The following is a 17,103-nucleotide window of genomic DNA, read 5'->3' on the forward strand; positions in this document are numbered from 1 at the left end:
CGTTGTCTTCTATTTTCTTCATGGCTAACTCAGTAGTCAGAGGGAACTTGATGATGGCATAGTGATCAAGCTTGTTTCTCCTGTGGGCGCTCTTTCAAGGGTATTTGGGCTGCCATTGGAGACGCAGTCTTGGGTGGTCAGAACGTAGGTGATATGTGGATCTTCTTTTCTTTGTGACCGTGGATGCTTCAGCACCGCTTTCTTGGCCTTCAAAGCCTTTGCTGTGGCTTCAGCTTTGGGAGGGGCAGGGGCTTCCTTCTTAGCTTTATGAGCCATCTTCGTGAAAGGGCATGGTTGGATGTTTTGGTTAATTAAATTATAATTACAGTCAAAGGAGTGATCTCCATAAAATTCAGTATAGCGATTGCCTTGAGAGAGAAGGCAGCATGCTGACTGGGAGGAAGGGCAAGTAAGGGCTTCTAAAGTATTAACAATATCCTGTTTCTTTCTTTCTTTTTTTTTTTTTGGTCAGAGAGCGAGCGAGAACGAGCACAGACAGACAGAGTGGAAGGCAGAGTCAGAGGGAGAAGCAGGCTCCCCGCAGGGCAAGGAGCCCGATGTGGGACTTGATCCCAGGATGCCGGGATCATGACCTGAGCCGAAGGCAGCTGCTCAACCAATTGAGCCACCCAGGCGTCCCTATCCTGTTTCTTTTTATGGTTGGTTGTTTCATAGGTGTTTGATTTATGGTAATTCACTGAGCTATACAGAGGGAGATATATGCCCCCGGCTGAGCAGGTAGCCTGATGTGGGGCTCGATCCTAGGACCCTGCGATCATGACCTGAGCCGAAGCCAAATGCTTAACCAACTGACCCACCCAGGAGCACTGAGCTATTCTTTTGGGTAATTCAGTGAAGTGTGCTTTTTTGTGTGCTATGTTTCATGGCATAAATGATAAATACAATGGCCTTATGTCAGTAACAACCTCAAATGCCTCCTAAAAGCAAAGGCAAATATTTCCTGGAGGAACCACCTTCTGATAATTCTCAAAGAATTATCAGATCATGTACCAAGTTACATGGGCTCAAATTAAGGGAGAAAGCTGCTCACAAAACTCACACAGGAAGAAGTCGTTAGAGAGACCTGACAAGAATAAGACTTCAGAATTAGACCCACAAAGGATCTGGATACTGGAATTAATACATACAGGACATAAAGCTGACAAATCTCCAATTTAAAAGGGAAAGCATAAATATTGATAAAAAGATGTTAGAGATTAATTAGCTTCTAAGAGATTATGAACAACTTTATGCCAAAAACTTGTAGAGATGAAATTTATGAATTCCCAGAAATTGGCAACTTAACAAAACTGACAAAAATGTGACTAATTCTCAAACTCTGAAAAAAATCAAATCAGTATTTTAAAATCTTTCCTCAACAAAAGCAACAGTTCAGAGATTTATTTGTGAGTTCCATTTCAGTCAGGGAATAATCCAAAATCAGAATATAGAGAATACGCTAGTGTCGTTGTAGGGAACTAGCCTAAATGAAACCAAACCCTGGCAAAGACTGTAAGAAAATAACAGGCTATTGTAACTATGCATAAACAGGATTTCAAACAAACCCCCAAATGGCAAAACAAAGGAAATAATATATAGAAGGAAAACATGAACAAGGTGATCTATGCGAGAAATGCAAGATGGTTGTACACTGGGGGAAAAAAAGTCAAGGAACATAATGTAAATCACCTCACCTTTCCCTAGAGTACTTTCAGACCTTAAACACTGCAGCTCACCATCCTCTCTCGCTCTCCCAGGACTCAAGTAACTGACCTGTTTGCATTCTGACTTTTCAGTGGCTTGGGGGACAGTCTCCTCCAAGGAATGTACACTCCAGGAGGGCAGCGATATACATGGGTTTCTCAATACCCACCAGAGCCAAGCACAATACTGGCGCATGGCCTATGTGCAGGGAGTGTTTGAATTAACTGCATTTCCCTCTGATCTGCTTTGACTTCAACTGAAAGGAGGGCCTCTGGAAGCTCTAGGTGGCCAGCTCATTCACCTTTTCTATCTCTGGGGCCACTCGAGCGACCCGGAGAAAGGCGGAGGCAAGCTCTGCCAGTATCAACTGCCTGGGAATCCCAAGCCCACTCTCTTTCCAGCTTTCCTGGCACTGATCACCTAGGTCACTGACCAACATACCACATCCCCCCGGCCCCCACCCCAGAGTGGACAGCGACCGTGGTCTGGGTAGCTGAGATAGGTGCACCGCACTGTCAGAATCCCAGCTCCATCTGAGTCCCCGCTGCTCAGGGCTCCTCTCCTGAGACGGTGCTGCAGACAGCCTCACGGCCAGCCTTGCTTCTTAGGGCTGAGGTGAAGATTCTGCTGAAGGATTCCAGGGGCTGGACTTGTAGTTCCACTCCAAGAATGACCTCTTGCCTGGTTTTTGGATCAGTAGCCAGACAAGCTAACTTTCCTGCACACACTGATAAAATGTGCTAAACTGGAGGCAGACAGGAAGCACACACCTAGGGCAAAGGGGGAGAAGATCCATCCCAGAGAGCAAATGAACGTATGAAAGAAATCTGGTTCAAATTAATGGTTTTATTTCCACCTGTAACACTAGCAGGAGTCCCAAACAGACTGATGTACATGGATATAGTTTAAATGTAACAAAGAAAGATTTGAACTATGTACAATGAAAAAAAGAAAATGATTTTTTTTTCTTACCGATCTTTTCCTATTTTGCAGTTTCTAAATAGTAGAAACTAAACCTTTTTTCCCCAATTTAATTTAGTAGGAAGGAATACAACCTTTACGATCAACCATCTGTCCTTAAGCACAAAACTTAAAGATTCTGGCTGCACAGCTGTCTTGATTTCTGAAGTCTGGGTACTGCTGGAACACAACAAAAGAGTTTCCATGAAGCCCAGAAGGAACTTAATGGTAATGATGTCCAAACAGAGGGCAGACATACCCAGCATCGTGCCAACGAGAAGTGACGTCCTGCCCTCCTCGACTCCAAGGAGAAAATTACTTTCATCCAAATTAACTGGAAGTGAGCCAAACAGTGAAAAAGTCAGAATGAAGACTAAAACAAATTTCTTTTCACATAGAGGAGGGACACTCCTTCAGCCCCGTTTAAAGTGAATTCTGTGCCAAGTCCCTGCTCCTTCAGAAGGGGGAACTGAAGGTCAGTTATTGCTAGCAAAGCCAGAGGAGGCCCCTGTTCCTGCCTTGAAGATGTCGCACACGAAGAGGCTGCTGGTTTGGCCTAAAACCCTCTGAGAAAGTGGGATGTGGAGACAGAGGCAGGCTGACACGGCAAGGTCTCTTCCCCAAGAGCTGCCCCAGACCCTGGGCTGTGAGGGGCAGCTCAGGCCACCCCACAGCCTCCTCAAGGACCAAGAGGCTCAAACCCAGAGACTTAAGCAGAGCGTCTTATCTGGCTGCCTTTGGGAGGAGAGGCCACCATACTTGGCCAACCCAATCTATGGAGCAGTCAAAAGCCCAAAGGATCAGAGACTGGAAGGCCAGAGGAGCAGCTTCTAAAGTGAATGTCAACTGTGTGGGGATGTGGGTGAAAGCCAAAGAGCCCAGCTGATGGCAGGTGGGCCACACTCGCTGCAACTCTGGGCAGCCATGACTTGGACACCAGCATGGACATGGGTGGCTGGTAAGGCTCCAAGGACTGCCATCACCTCCCAGTACTGATGCTTGAGTAGACATTAGGCAGTGGGAACTGAGGACCCAAGGGCATGTGGCAAACAGGACACATCTTATCAGAAAAGAGAGAGGATACCCGACCACATGTCTGCCCTGCTTGCAGGGCCTGTGCCAGGTGAAAACTCTGGGACATGGGTTAAGTTCCTGAGAACAGGTGGGAAATAGGATGGGGTGTGACAGGCACTGCTCCACAGGCAACATGAGGCCTCTGAGGGGACACTAGGAGTGCTACATCTCCTGGGCTGCTGAAAAGTAGGCCAAGAACAGGCTTTATTGCACATTTCGTTCTTAGGAACCTGGGAATTGCCCTGTAGAGATTCTCTTGATCTGTAGAAGTCCCCACACATCAATGCTAACGTGCAGGTGGGATCACGGGTGACCTTTGACTCTTGAGGGAAAAGAAATGTCCAGTGGTGGGTCTTTCCAGGGCTGTGCTCACACCTGGGATCCTCGGGCCGGATGGACCTCGTGTGGCTTGCTCACTGTGGCAGACAGACGCCTGAGTCGATGTCACTTGCCAGGGAGAGCTGCGCAGACCCACGTGCTCTCTGACCGGGGCCAGTCCCTTGACGACATTGCCAGGAGGAAGCTGGGGCCAACTTTCCAAATGGGGAAAAATTTCTTGGCAAACATGCAGGTTCCAGAAAGATGCTAGAGCCACGATTCTCAGTTCCAATGTGTCTAACTCCCTCTCTCCTGCCCTGGAACCAGACCACCCAGAGGAGCAGAGAGGAAGGCCCTAAGGAGGTACCAAAAGGGCCTAAGTGGGGGCTGGAAACGAAAGAGCAGTTTACATATCAGATGTTGATTTTGAAATAGTCTTTTCGAGCTCAGGAAATTGAGGCAGAGAACCCATGAATGGCTGTGTGGAGAACCCAGCCAGGCTGTCTGTCTGTTCGTCCACCTCTCCTGAGCAGCTCTCCACAATTCATATATATATGGGGTGGTATCGTTTGTGGTTGATCTTTTTCCTGCAAGTTGGGCAAGTGTTAGCATTCTTGAGGGAGTCACGGAGGCACTGGCTACAAAAGACGTGGCCACATTCTGTAGAAACAATGAGACGTCCATTCTGCACAATCTAGAAAACAGAAGAAGGAACAGCCTTCATGTCTGCTCTGGTTCCCGTGCAGCAGCAGTCTCCAGAGAACCTCACTTCTGCTGAGATAAGGGGAGGAAGGACCGGGCAGGTCTGGAGAACTGAAGATCCCTACCTGCTCTGTAGTGTCAGACAAGTATGAGTGGGGTCTCTGAAGCCGAGAGCAGAGGCAGGAGCCACTCTCCTGGTATCAACAGCCAAAGAGTACTGGAGGGACCCCAGACGCCTGAACCACAGGCCAATGGAGTCTGGGGGCTGCCATGGGAGCACACGGCGGGCAGTGCTCGATGGCTCCAGGGGGCCACAGGAAGCACTAGTTGCTTCTGCTGAGGCTGGGATGGGAACACATGGGATGGACACCCTTCACGTGGAAGCTCAAGAAACACAGGGGCTACAGGTGAAGGCTGCAGGGCCCAAGAAGAAGCTAGCACAGAGATGTGTGACAGGCACAGGCCAGCCAGGCCTGACTGTGGAAGAGAGGGGTCAAATTCCATCGAAAGAGAAGACCCTCTCTCTGAAGACCCTTTCACTAAAGCCATGTGGAAACCAGAAGCAAGGAAGACACAGCTAAGTTAGCTTACCTCAGAGTACCCGTCCATGCAGATCGGACAACTGACAGTACCAGAGGGCCTAAAATCACAGTGCTTCATGTCAGTTCCTTGGCAAACTTAAACATTCAGTTACCCTAAGTGGCTTCACAGAAGCAGCCCGTATCCCTTAGCACAGGCACCCGGAGACTTATAGAAAGGCCAGCTGCCCCAAGGGAGTGCAGCAGGGAGGTGAAAGGGGAACTAAGGAGCAGACACCCAGAGGGGCCCTATCCTCCCAAGCCCCCAGCCTGTGCAATCCGCCTCCCTTGTCTGGGGCAGGAGCTCTAGTGCCTAGCACCTCTGAGCATTCCTGCTACAGATCACAGAGAGCCACTGGGTCGGCTCTAAACAGCAGGTGGTGGAGTATGCCACCAGCCCATGGCTAGTCATACCACCCTGCCAGTGCCACACACGGTCTTGTCCCACTGGGACTGGCTGATCTGGCTCTAAATCCAGACCCACCTGCACTCAGCTGTGGTGCAGCTGATTAGACAAGACCTTCTCGAGCTATGGGCTCCCAGAAGTTGTGCAAGGTCCGGTATTCCTATTACCCTACCCCTGAGAAATGCAAGTGGGGGTAGGGTGGGGAGTAGAGGATCCCAACTCCAGGGGACAAGGGATGCAAGGGGTCCCACGTGACCAAAGGTATGTGGTGAGGCAGCAGGGCAGCGGGAATGTGATACCTGAGTCCCGTGGCTGCCTCCTCTCTGGTATTTCGGGGAGTATGGGTGGTCACATACACGTCTCTGTCCCTGGAGAGCTCCTCGTCATCACTGCTCACCACACAGCTGTCAGCGTGCTCCTGGCGTGGCCGCCTCGCATTTCGCCTTGGCCGCCTCCTTTCTAAGGTGTGAGTCCATGTTCAGAGCAGGATCCCCAGCCCTGTCTCCTCACCACCCCTTCCTGCCTGGGAAAGGCCAATCCCAGGCCCAAGAGGCACAGCCACCACACCCAGCCACGCCAGGTAGGTCCTGCCCAGCTCCGTAAAGGCCACTCTTCTCTCTTCCCAGAAGCCCCATTCCTGCCATGAGCAGGTATCTGAGTGGGAGGCCACCTAAAGTCTAAGGTGGCGAGCTTTCTTCAAAACCCAGTGGGACCATAGCTCCGCAGTGAGTATGCGGTCTCCTCAGCAACCACAGAGCACTGACTATAGACGTCTTCCCGCCTGGCACTGTCACAGGCCTGGCAAGGACTTCAGCTCTGTGCCCCCCACCCACTGCCATTCTGTATGCAAACCCAATGAAAGAGAAAGGAAATCACTCACCGTCAACAATCTTTTAAAAAGGAGAAAAAAGAGAAAGACACAATCAGTATGACATAATATACCCTGTATTTTTAAAAAACTTATCTTAAATGGTAAAATTGAAACATTTCCTGTCTCAAATGCAAACTCCTCAGGGGCCCCGTAAAACCCTCCCGCAGGGCAGGAAAGGTACAGGGAGAGGACCTGCCCAGGTAGCCCAACGAGACATCTGTACACCTCTCCTCTCCAGTGAGGCCCATCCCAGGCACCTCTGCCTCCCGGCAGCTAACACACTGCAGTGTCCACCTGGCACTGAGTGAGTCTGGGAGTGGCTGGCCTCGTGATCTAGGGAGGTTACTTACCCTCTGGGAGTTGCCAACTTCCTCTTCTGGAGAAAAGAGGCACCAGTGCCCACAGCTCAGCATACTGCTGCAAGGACTAAGTAAGCCAACAACCGTCACAGGGCCCTGGGGACACGGAGCCCAGGACTGGCTCCATACACTCTCCTGGTCTGGTGGGGCCAATGACAAGAATCCTGTATGTCATGTAGGCTATGCCAAGGGCGGAGCCTTACTGTAAAGAGGGTTTTCAGTGCTTATTACTGGGAACAATTAAACAAAGTAGGATGTGCAGCGACTGGTGAATGGCACACCAAGGACCAAGATCAATCTAATTCCGTGTTCTCTGGGCCTATGAAAAAGTTACAGAGAACTTGACCAGGCCATATCTAATGACTTGGAACTTACATCAGGACTATTTTTGCTATAATAGTTTCCCGCCCCACTTCGTCAACCCCCTCTGTGCTCATAAACCTGCCTATGCCAGCACTGGGAGCACCCCCTTTCCCTCTTGCTCATCACAGGCCATCCACTTCAGGTAAGTGCTCCTGACTGCCGCTTCAAGGCTTGCTTGCCCACCCCTCCTTGGCAGATGCCCACATGGGAGGGCATACCAGCCTGCCCTGCAGAATCCAGAAGCTCCCTTCAGCCCAACTCCCTCGTGGCAGGGATTCTGAACACGAACTAAGAAGTTCCCGTCAGTGAGACACTCAGAGGCCAGTTTCAGAGGCTGTCAGTGTCAGTGGTGGCGGACAAGGCTGGTGTCATGGCAGAGGCCCCTCCTCCCTGACGAGGGGCTTGCTAGTGTTTCCTTGAACCCAAAGAGATCAGTGCAGATGGTGGCTTCCACCTCCTACCCTTCTGCTTGGGGCAGAGGTAACAGCTCTTATGGTAGGTCAAGGCTGAGCTGTCTAGAGTTATTCCTCAAGACCTGCTCCTTTAGCCTTTTCAGTACCAAGCAGTAGCTCTTCTCATGTATTAAAATCCATTTATACTTTAAAGCCATTGGGTGGATTCGGTCTTCCAACCTGAACCCTGACAGATACAAAGAGCCATCCTGGGAAGAAAGATGGTCTAAGCATGAAGACCTTCCTTTTGCAGATGAGAACACAACCCACAGAGGGAGCTACCAAAGGTGCTCCCTCTTCCCTATAGAGGCGGCTAGAGTGTGGGACTATGAAATTGGGAGACTGGCAATCTCTTCATTGGGATTATGTACTGGAAAAAGAGCTTGGGCTGTCAGGAGGTTCAGTCCCTATGACATCTATACAAGGGGAGCTCTGAATTTAGCCAGGAACAGAAGAAAAATCTGCTGTAGGCAGAGATGATCCTAGCTTTCTAGCACTCCCAACACAGCCTCACCTCCCTTTACCACAAGGGGTCATCTGACTGGGTGTGGAGACACCTGGAAGGAATAGGATGCTGCTGGCTCCCTAATGAGCAGTGTGTGAGAACTGGGTCTCCAAAGGCTCCTGTGAGTCAGACCCAGCTCACTCCCAGGCAGTGCTGAGGTTGGGCCAGACCTTACCCCTCGGGATGGTACCTTTGCTGCCTTGTCCCCAGGCTCAAGACAGGTGCTCATTACATAGCTACTGAGTAAATGAATGCGTACTGACCAGAGAGCTCCCCTCACTGGTGATGACTCTGTCCCCATCTTCAACACAAAAGCTCAGAAAGGAAGCTTCTTGTCCAAAGGGCAGAAAAAAACAGTGCCACAGCCTGGTTGAGGGGCACACAACACTGTGACTGGTGCTCCCTCCAGCCAGCAGCTGAACTACATCAAATTCCAGGACCCCTGGAGGTGTCCACAGGCATTTTGGAATGGCCCTTCCACATGGATGGGACCCTGAAGGTAGCACAGCACTTCCCAGGCACAAGAAGCAGAGGTGTGCGAGGTAGTGGGTGCGCTCTGGGGCCTCTGATCTGACTGAGAGGACTTTAAAAGAAACAAAACCCCTGGCAGCTGAGTTAGTACTATGGCAAGTGGCCTGAGATGAGACCCGAACATCTCACTTCACCTTTCGGTCTGCCTTCTCGACTATGGGATAAACTGCAGGTCAGAGAGACAAATGACACGTATGGAGAATGGACAATCCACAGCAGGCACCCAGCTGTCGCCTGCTTTCACACTGGGGCACATGGATTTCAGGTGAGTCACAAAGGCCCTCTGAGTTTCTGAAGCACAGCTGAGCCTCAGAACACCTGAGTAAGTGCTGATACCCATGTCACAAGCCCCTGGTAAGTGGGGGAGGACAAGTCCCTCCTCTACCAGTGGACTTCACATTCTAGGTCCCTCCTGGGGCTGCAGTCAATATGCTGGGGGAAAAAGTGGGACAAAACCAAGCAGGAGTCTGGGGTCCTCTGTGGCAAGTGGACCCCTTGCACTTCTAAGAACACCCCCCCAGCCAGAAGAAACCCTGCAAGCCACTTGCTTTAGAGGACTCCCCACATGGCTTCGCACGTTGCTGCCCTGGAAAAATCGGCCACCTCCAACCACTTTGAGCGTGAGTGGCTAGTCTTCAGCTCCAACAGCGGCATGCAGCATGCAATTACAGACTCTTATTCCTGTAGCCGCGCTAGGAGTACCAGGAAAACTGGTTCTGAGAGTCACATTCCAGCTAAAGTTAGCGCTCCCTGCGTGAATCCACGTACAACTAACTGTTTCCCCGATTCCTGGACATGGGGACAGAGCCCTTCTTTCTTCATATAGAATTATACTGGTTCACTCATTCTAGCAGTCACTGGGTACCCCTCAGGCCCTTGACTATTCCCACAGAGATGGACAGGACTCTGCTCTTAGCTGCAAGGGAGCTTCCATTAAAGCACACCCTTTCAACAGGCTCTCGAATGAAGAGCTAGGAAGATACGGAGCGTAACACAAGTAGCATGACTCACTGGTCCACCATGGAGACAAACCAGAAAGACATTCCAGGGAAACCAACCTGACTTTAAAAGAAACACTCTTTGAAATAACAAAAATAATACTTTTTTTGAAATTCAGTGAAGGAAAACAGTGTAAGCAAATACCACTTTCAATATCTTCCCCCTAAAACAAGCAGTTTCTTAAAGAGAGGAGTAAATCTTTTCTACCGATGAGTCCCCCTGGGAGCTAGGGCAGAGGCTGAGATGCTGCAAATGCTAATGAAAGGACGGGCGCCTGGGGGGCTCGGTTAGCTAAGTACCTGCCTTTGGCTCAGATCATGATCTTGGGGTCCTGGGACTGAGCACCATGTCCAGCTCCCTACTGGGGTGGAGTCTGCTTCTCCCTCTTCCTCCGCCCCTCCCCTGGTTCTGTACTCTCTAATAAACAAATAAAATCCTCAAAAAGAAAAAAAAAAAAAAAAAAAAAAAAAAAAAAAAAAAAAAAGGTGGTCTGAAAATCTTACTTCACCTGTTAAGCCAGGTGAAAAGAGGATGGGAAATACAAGCAGAGGTTTCCAGTAAATAGCACGCTAGTATTTCAAAACAAGATAAAACATACACATTTTTAATTAAAGAGGTATCCAAAAACACACTCAGTCAAACTGAAGGGACTACAATAATTCAGAGGAAAAAAAAAAGCACAGAAGATTCTTGAAAAACTGAAGCTTACTTGTGAAACCTTCACCAAGAAACCAAAGCCCAGGCAGGACCGAGGGGGCCAGGTCATTCAATGAAGGCCAGCTACCTCGTGTAGGCCAGGCTCAAAGAAAGTCTAAGGAATTATCAAAGAACTTGATACATACAATGTATTTTCTGACCAATAATGCAATAATTCAAAGAACTAGTAAAAATACATATGCCTGGGTGGCTCAGTTAATTAAGTAAGCATCTGCCTTTGGCTCAGGTCATGATCCCAAGACCCACCGGGCTCCTCTGCTCAGGGAGGAGCCTGTTTCTCCCTCTGCCTGCCACTCCCCCTGCTTGTGCACATTCTCTCTCTCTGACAAATAAATAAATCTTAAAAAAAAAGAAAAAGACGAAGAAATCCATAACCGCGACAAAAGGAAATAAAACCTCCATATGTTTGGAAGTTAAAAAATACTAATTTGATAAATACAAGGAACTGAACGTAAAATACTAGTAACAAAATCTGTACAATACAGCTTAAAAAAGATAATCTTAAAGGTATTAGAAAAGAAATGATGAAAATTAGTAAATTAAAAAAACAGCAAAATAAACTCAGGGAAAAAAAGCAGCAATCCTGAAAGAAAACAAACTTACAAGAGAAAGGCTCCACAAAGCTAAAAGTTGTTTCTCTGAAAGATCTAATAAACCTCTGGTGATACTAATCTAAAGAGAAAGAAAACACAAACAACCAAATCAGAAGAAATGAAAAAGGAGCCATCACTACGGATTCCACAGAATTAAGATATCACAAACAAATGTATACCAACAAAAGTAAACTTTTTGGGGGGCGGGGTACAAAATGGTGATTTATTAAGGCACGGGGACAGGACCCATGGGCAGGAAGAGCAACTGCCAAAAGTAAACATTTTAAATGAGACTCACAAATTCCAAAAAATTTGAGGCTAGGTCCCTTCACAGTGGAGTTCCACCAAACTTGCAATAAAGAAGTAACTCCAAGATTACAAATCTGGATGATAGAAAAAAGGATGCCCAACTCACTTAACAATAAAGATACCAGTACTCTGATATCAGAAACCTCCTAAGAAAGATGTATAAGATGAAAATTACAGACAAACCAATCTTACAAAAATAGAGGCAGAAGTCATGTATAAAATAGTAGCAAACAGAATCTGGCAATATATAAAAAGACCACAGCATTTAATTAGTTTAACTCTGTTGGAGTGTTAAAATTCAACACTGATTCTTTAAGAGAAAGCACGTTTTTATTTTTTATTTATTTGAGACAGAGTGCACGGTTGTGTGCACAAGCATGGGGTGGACTCAGAGGGAGGAGAAAATCTTAAGCAGACTTCCCTGAGATCACGACCTAAGCCAAAATCAAAGATGGACACTTAACTGACTGAGCCACCCAGGTACCCCAAATTAACACTGATTCTTCAATTTGCAGTCCAACAGAAAACAGAGGGAAATAAATTTCTCTAGTCTGAATAAAGGGCATAAACAATGACAGCAATAAAACCTACCACAAAGAACTTATTTTACGGTCCAAATCTGAAAGGATTCCTTCAGATTTGGGATGAGACAAGAATGTCCAGGACTGTCCCCATTTATTCAGCGAGTGATGAATTTTCTTTAGCCAGTGTGTTAAGGAAAAAAAAAAAAGGTATAGTAAAGAATCAAAATTTATTCTGTGTACACAGAAAACCAAAAGATTTAGATTAAGAATTGCTACACTGAAAAAAGAATCAAGAGATAAAATCAGGGCACCTGGGTGGCTCAGTGGGTTAAGCCGCTGCCTTCGGCTCGGGTCGTGATCTCAGGGTCCTGGGATCGAGTCCCGCATCGGGCTCTCTGCTCAGCAGGGAGCCTGCTTCCCTCTCTCTCTCTCTCTGCCTACTTGTGATCTCTGTCTGCCAAATAAATAAATAAAATCTTAAAAAAAAGAGAGATAAAATCAGCTGCATTTCTTTATATTAGCAAATAAAAATAAAAAAGAAACAGAGACTTCATAATACCTTTTTTTTTAAAATTTTATTTATTTATTTGACAGACAGAGATCACAAGTAGTCAGAGAGGCAGGCGGCGGGGGGGGGGGGGGGGGGGGAGTAGGCTCCCTGCTAAGCAGAGAACCCAATGTGGGGCTCGATCCCAAGACCCTGGGATCATGACCTGAAGCCGAAAGCAGATGCTTTAACCCACTGAGCCACCCAGGTGCCCCTATAATACCATTTTTTAAAAATGATTTTATTTATTGGACAGAGTGAGAGATCCAAGTAAGCAGAGAGGCAGTCAGAGAGAGAGGGGGAAGCAGGCTCCTCGCTAAGTAGAGAGTCCGATGTGGGGCTTGATTCCAGGACCCTGAGATCATGACCTAGGCCAAAGGCAGAGGTTTTACCCACTGAGCCACCCAGGTGCCCCTATAATACCATTTTTAATAGCTTCCTAAAATACTATGTATTTAGGAATACATCTTTTTTTTTTTTTTTAGTAAAGATTTTATTTATTTGACAGAGAGAGATCACAAGCAGGCAGAGAGGCAGACACAGAGAGGGCTCAGCAGGGAGCCCGATGCAGGACTCGATCCCAGGACCCTGAGACCATGACCTGAGCCAAAGGCAGACTTAACCCACTGAGCCACCCAGGCACCCCAGAATACATCTTTTAACAAAAGATTTGCAAAACCACCACAAGGAATACTGTTAAGACTTCACTAAGAAGAGCGAAATAACCTGCCTCAAACCACACACGAAAGGCAATTCAAGTGGGTTACAGACTCACTTGTAGAAAGCAAAACAGTAAAACTCAGAATACAGAATGAATTTTTATATGGATTATTTTCAACAAATTGACAGATACAACTGTATTAAAATTAAGAACCTTTATAAATTGAAATGAAAAAGGCAGACCCCTCAGAAAAAGACACAAAACCTAACTTGACCAGTGGCACGCTCATACTTAATCACTTAGAAAGAATTCCAAAAAAAAAAAAAAAACAAAACCCCCAAAACAAAAACAAGGCAGAAAGGAGTGCCTGGCTAACTCAGTCAGTGAAGCATACAATTCACGTTGGGCGTAGAGCCCATTTAAAAGATGTCTAGGAAACACACAAACACATACACAGCACACAACCAAACAGATGAGAACTCAAGGGGTTGTTCCATTCTAGATCAATTTCTTCGGCTACTGTAAAAGCTGTATACACAACATGTGTGTAAAAAGAACAGTTAAAAAAAAAGATTTTAGGGGTGCCTAGGTGGCTCAGTCACTGGGTGTCTGCCGTCAACTCAGCTCATGATCCCAGGATTCTGGGATGGAGCCCCGTACTGGGCTCCCTGCTCAGCAGGAAGCCTGCTTCTCCCTCTCCCACTCCCCCGCTTGTGTTCGCACTCTGGCTATCTCTCTCTCTCCATCAAATAAATAAAATCTATTAAAAAAAAAAAAAAAGATTTTAACAGGCACTTCACAAAAGACAAAAAGAACTACCAATGAACGCGAGAGGTGTTCAAAACCATCAGACTGGCCAGAAGTGGTGGTGAGCACCACAAACACAGGTAAGAATGTGAACAAGCAAAACCCCTTTAGAAAAGTTAAGCAAAATTCAAAGATACACATGTCCTGGGATCCAGCAGTGATGGCCTTTTTTGGCTATGCAATGCCCAAAATAGAAGTTAATTTGGAGAAAATACCTAAGCAGAGATGTATAAAGCCTTATTGCATCTCAAAGCACTGTTTAGTTCTTTTAGTTCACTGGGCTCTAGAGTCTTTAGAGAGTTGGAAAAAGAATCTCAGAAGTTTCTCATCAGTGGGCTCCCTCAAGTTCTGAAGTCAGGCCTGGATCAGGCGATACACAGATTCTGGTCTTTAAGATACAGAGCCAGCTACTCCCAGCAGGGCCAAAGGGGTGAAACATTCATCACTGTTGCAGGCGAGGCCTGCCTGACTCAAAATTCACCTGATGGACATTCCCTGTCCTGACTTAATACTATTAGGTTTTCCAAGTATATATGCTTAGAGTGAGAACTTCAGCCTCACATGTATTTCTTACTGTAAATTTAAAAACTGGCATTTGAATTTATGAACAACAAAAAGTAGAGAATGATTAGAATCAGGAGTGCTTTAAAGCCCAAGCCTTATTATATTTTTATAGCTGGGAACCTTAGACCATGACCAAAATGACCAATGTATCTAAGACCGGAAAACCAGGACTCCTACCTCCCAGGCCAGCACCCCCTTGCCCCATCTCAGGCCTTGGCCAGCCATCCATTCCCAGGGCAGCTCCCCAGACCCTAGCAGTCTTGTTCTACATCCCCTGATGACTTTCCATGCCCAGGGAAACAAAGAAGGTAGGAAAGGTCAGGAAGGAGAACATTAGAAAGGGTAGTCATTAAAAAATAAATAAATAATCCAAGGCATGAAAGAGATTTCATGATGCTGGTACATCACACAACAGAAGCCAGTCACTGTCTCCTTGAGGGCTAGAAGGTCTTACAAGCAGAATCTTGGCTATCCCCCTGGGGCTGCAGGTCGGGGACTGAGTGTCAGAGAAAATACAGGTTTCAACTGCCTTTCCTTTGGGGGGTGAGGGGAGAGGTGTGCAGACACACAACAGGACTGGTGGTTTTCAACCAAGACCAGAGTTTAAACCTCTAAATCTGTCAAGACAGATCCCCATCATTGCACTTCTTTTCTTTTAAAGTCTTGAAGCTTCTCAGCACAACCCTACTCTGCAATTATAACCACAATCAGAACAAGCCCAGAACCAGTGGGCCCCAAAGCCAGGGGGACACTCAGCTACTACCAACCCCCATCCCCAGCAGCACCTGCCTTCCATCTGCTCCACTCTACAACTGCACATCAGATCAAACAGCACTCAAGAGTCATCCTGGAGAGGCAGACGCAGCCTTAAGGTGCAGGTCTGTGGGCTGAGCGGCCACCCGGACCCACACACAGGTGCGGACCCTCACCCTGTGAGGCAGATCTCCTTCCCTGAGGGCCAACACGGCGGGCAAGTGTGCTCTCTGTGAGGGCCCACAGCTGGTGCCACAGAAAGGGGCCACAAGCAGCTTCCAAGCCCCATCGTCCCTGGAATCAAGGAGGGACACAGGGTGCCTGCACCCTCCAAGGCAAGCTGCTTGTGTGCCTCCAGAGACCCCTGGCAGCAGTGCTGGCAGTGCTAAGCAAGCATTCTCGTCCCCACCAGCTGGGAGGGTGAAACTCACACCTACTGGGCACCACAGGGTGCCCGGCACTCAGATATAAGATGACTCCTGACCCTCCCAATACCCTACTGGCATGCAGGGCATATCCCTCCATTCAGAGCGAATGAGCCTAAGAACTTTCCGGAAGTCACACAGCTGGTATAAAGGGCAGAACAGGCAACTCTGGGGGCTCTCCCCAAACGGCTTTAGTGCCAGCAAGCCAGGGTCACATAGATGTACTGTGTCCACAGGAAACAAAGCCCTAACAAAGGATTTTCCAGAAACACTTTCTGTCTTGGGCTCTATCTAGTCACTGAATGTCTGAGTTTCTTCGGCACAAACCAGAACCTGTGACCAGCGCCTTCAGAAGCTGGTGCTGGCTAAGGGCCCACAGCCAGGAGGGATCGCCCATCCCGCTCTGACACTTACCACAACAGAGTCATTGTGAGTCAGGTCAACAACCACAGGCTCTAATGATTCACAGGTGAGATCCACTATTTCGTCTCCGGCTTTAAAATAAAGCATTTTAACAAGCATTAGCAGGAAATTAATGGCATAACACTCGAAGCTTCATTAAATGATTAAAAATGGAGCACGGGCTTATACCAAACTAAAGCCCCCTCAAAGTATAGAATGCAGAGCATCAGGTCCAATCCCCTTTCAGGAGTGACAGCCAACGAACACCGTTTCAGAATTCCGAGTGGAGGCCTATGGTTTACACCTACACCAAGGAGAGAGGGGATCATGTCTGTGCACATGCAGACCTCATCCCTGTGGCCTCACACTGTCACACAACTAGGCCTCAGTGCCCCCACCTGCCCCTGCACAGGGAAGAGGCAGGGACCTACCTAAGAATACTGGGGGACATCCGGGGAAAGGACCAGGCATGCTCACCTCAGGGCCTTTCTCTTTGGCATGGACCTGCCTTAAACCTCCTCCTCGAGGCTTCCGCTCACCCTCAGACCTCATCAGACTCAGCTCTGCACCCTCATCAGTGAGATAGTCATCCTCATGTGGCTCTCAAGCAGGACAGCAGGTTGGTGTTTACTGATCCCTTGGACTCCCAGCACACCAGACTGGGCTCAGCCTGTTCCTTTGCGTGCCTCTGAGCCCTAGGATCTACTGTGGTGTCCTCGTGAGCACAGGACAGACTGGGTAGAAGCACTTCTCTGTGGCAGGTAAGAATGAACCGCAAAGGACTACTTCCATTTATATGAACTAAAAAAAGTTTTATGATCATTTATGCTTCTATTATAGCACTAAAGACATACGAGAGTAGGATTTTTAGAAGTAGTACTTGTTTGGGGCACCTGGGTGGCTCAGTGGGTTAAAACCTCTGCCTTCGGCTCAGGTCATGATCTTGGGGTCCTGGGATTGAGCCCCACATTGGTCTCTC

General features: G+C 47.8%; 1 protein-coding gene across 2 annotated transcripts in view; it reads right to left on the bottom strand.

The window, feature by feature from the left end:
• Nucleotides 1-2,530: 2,530 nt before the first annotated feature.
• The window catches only part of RNF4 (ring finger protein 4), a 36,282-nt gene continuing 21,709 nt past the window's right edge, over nt 2,531-17,103 (bottom strand). The window contains exons 4-8 of one of the 2 annotated variants that reach the window (XM_082727142.1): nt 16,137-16,216; nt 6,623-6,632; nt 6,042-6,201; nt 5,350-5,398; nt 2,531-4,750 (exon numbers count right to left, since the gene is read on the bottom strand). In XM_082727142.1, coding sequence (XP_082583268.1) covers nt 4,601-4,750; nt 5,350-5,398; nt 6,042-6,201; nt 6,623-6,632; nt 16,137-16,216 — 449 coding nt within the window. In that variant the 3' untranslated portion in view covers nt 2,531-4,600. Of the gene's footprint in view, nt 4,751-5,349; nt 5,399-6,041; nt 6,202-6,622; nt 6,633-16,132; nt 16,217-17,103 lie in introns of both variants that reach the window. The other variant, XM_082727143.1, reaches the window with a different exon arrangement.

Source organism: Mustela nivalis, assembly GCF_964662115.1.
Source record: "Mustela nivalis genome assembly, chromosome: 4".
NCBI lineage: Eukaryota > Metazoa > Chordata > Mammalia > Carnivora > Mustelidae > Mustela > Mustela nivalis.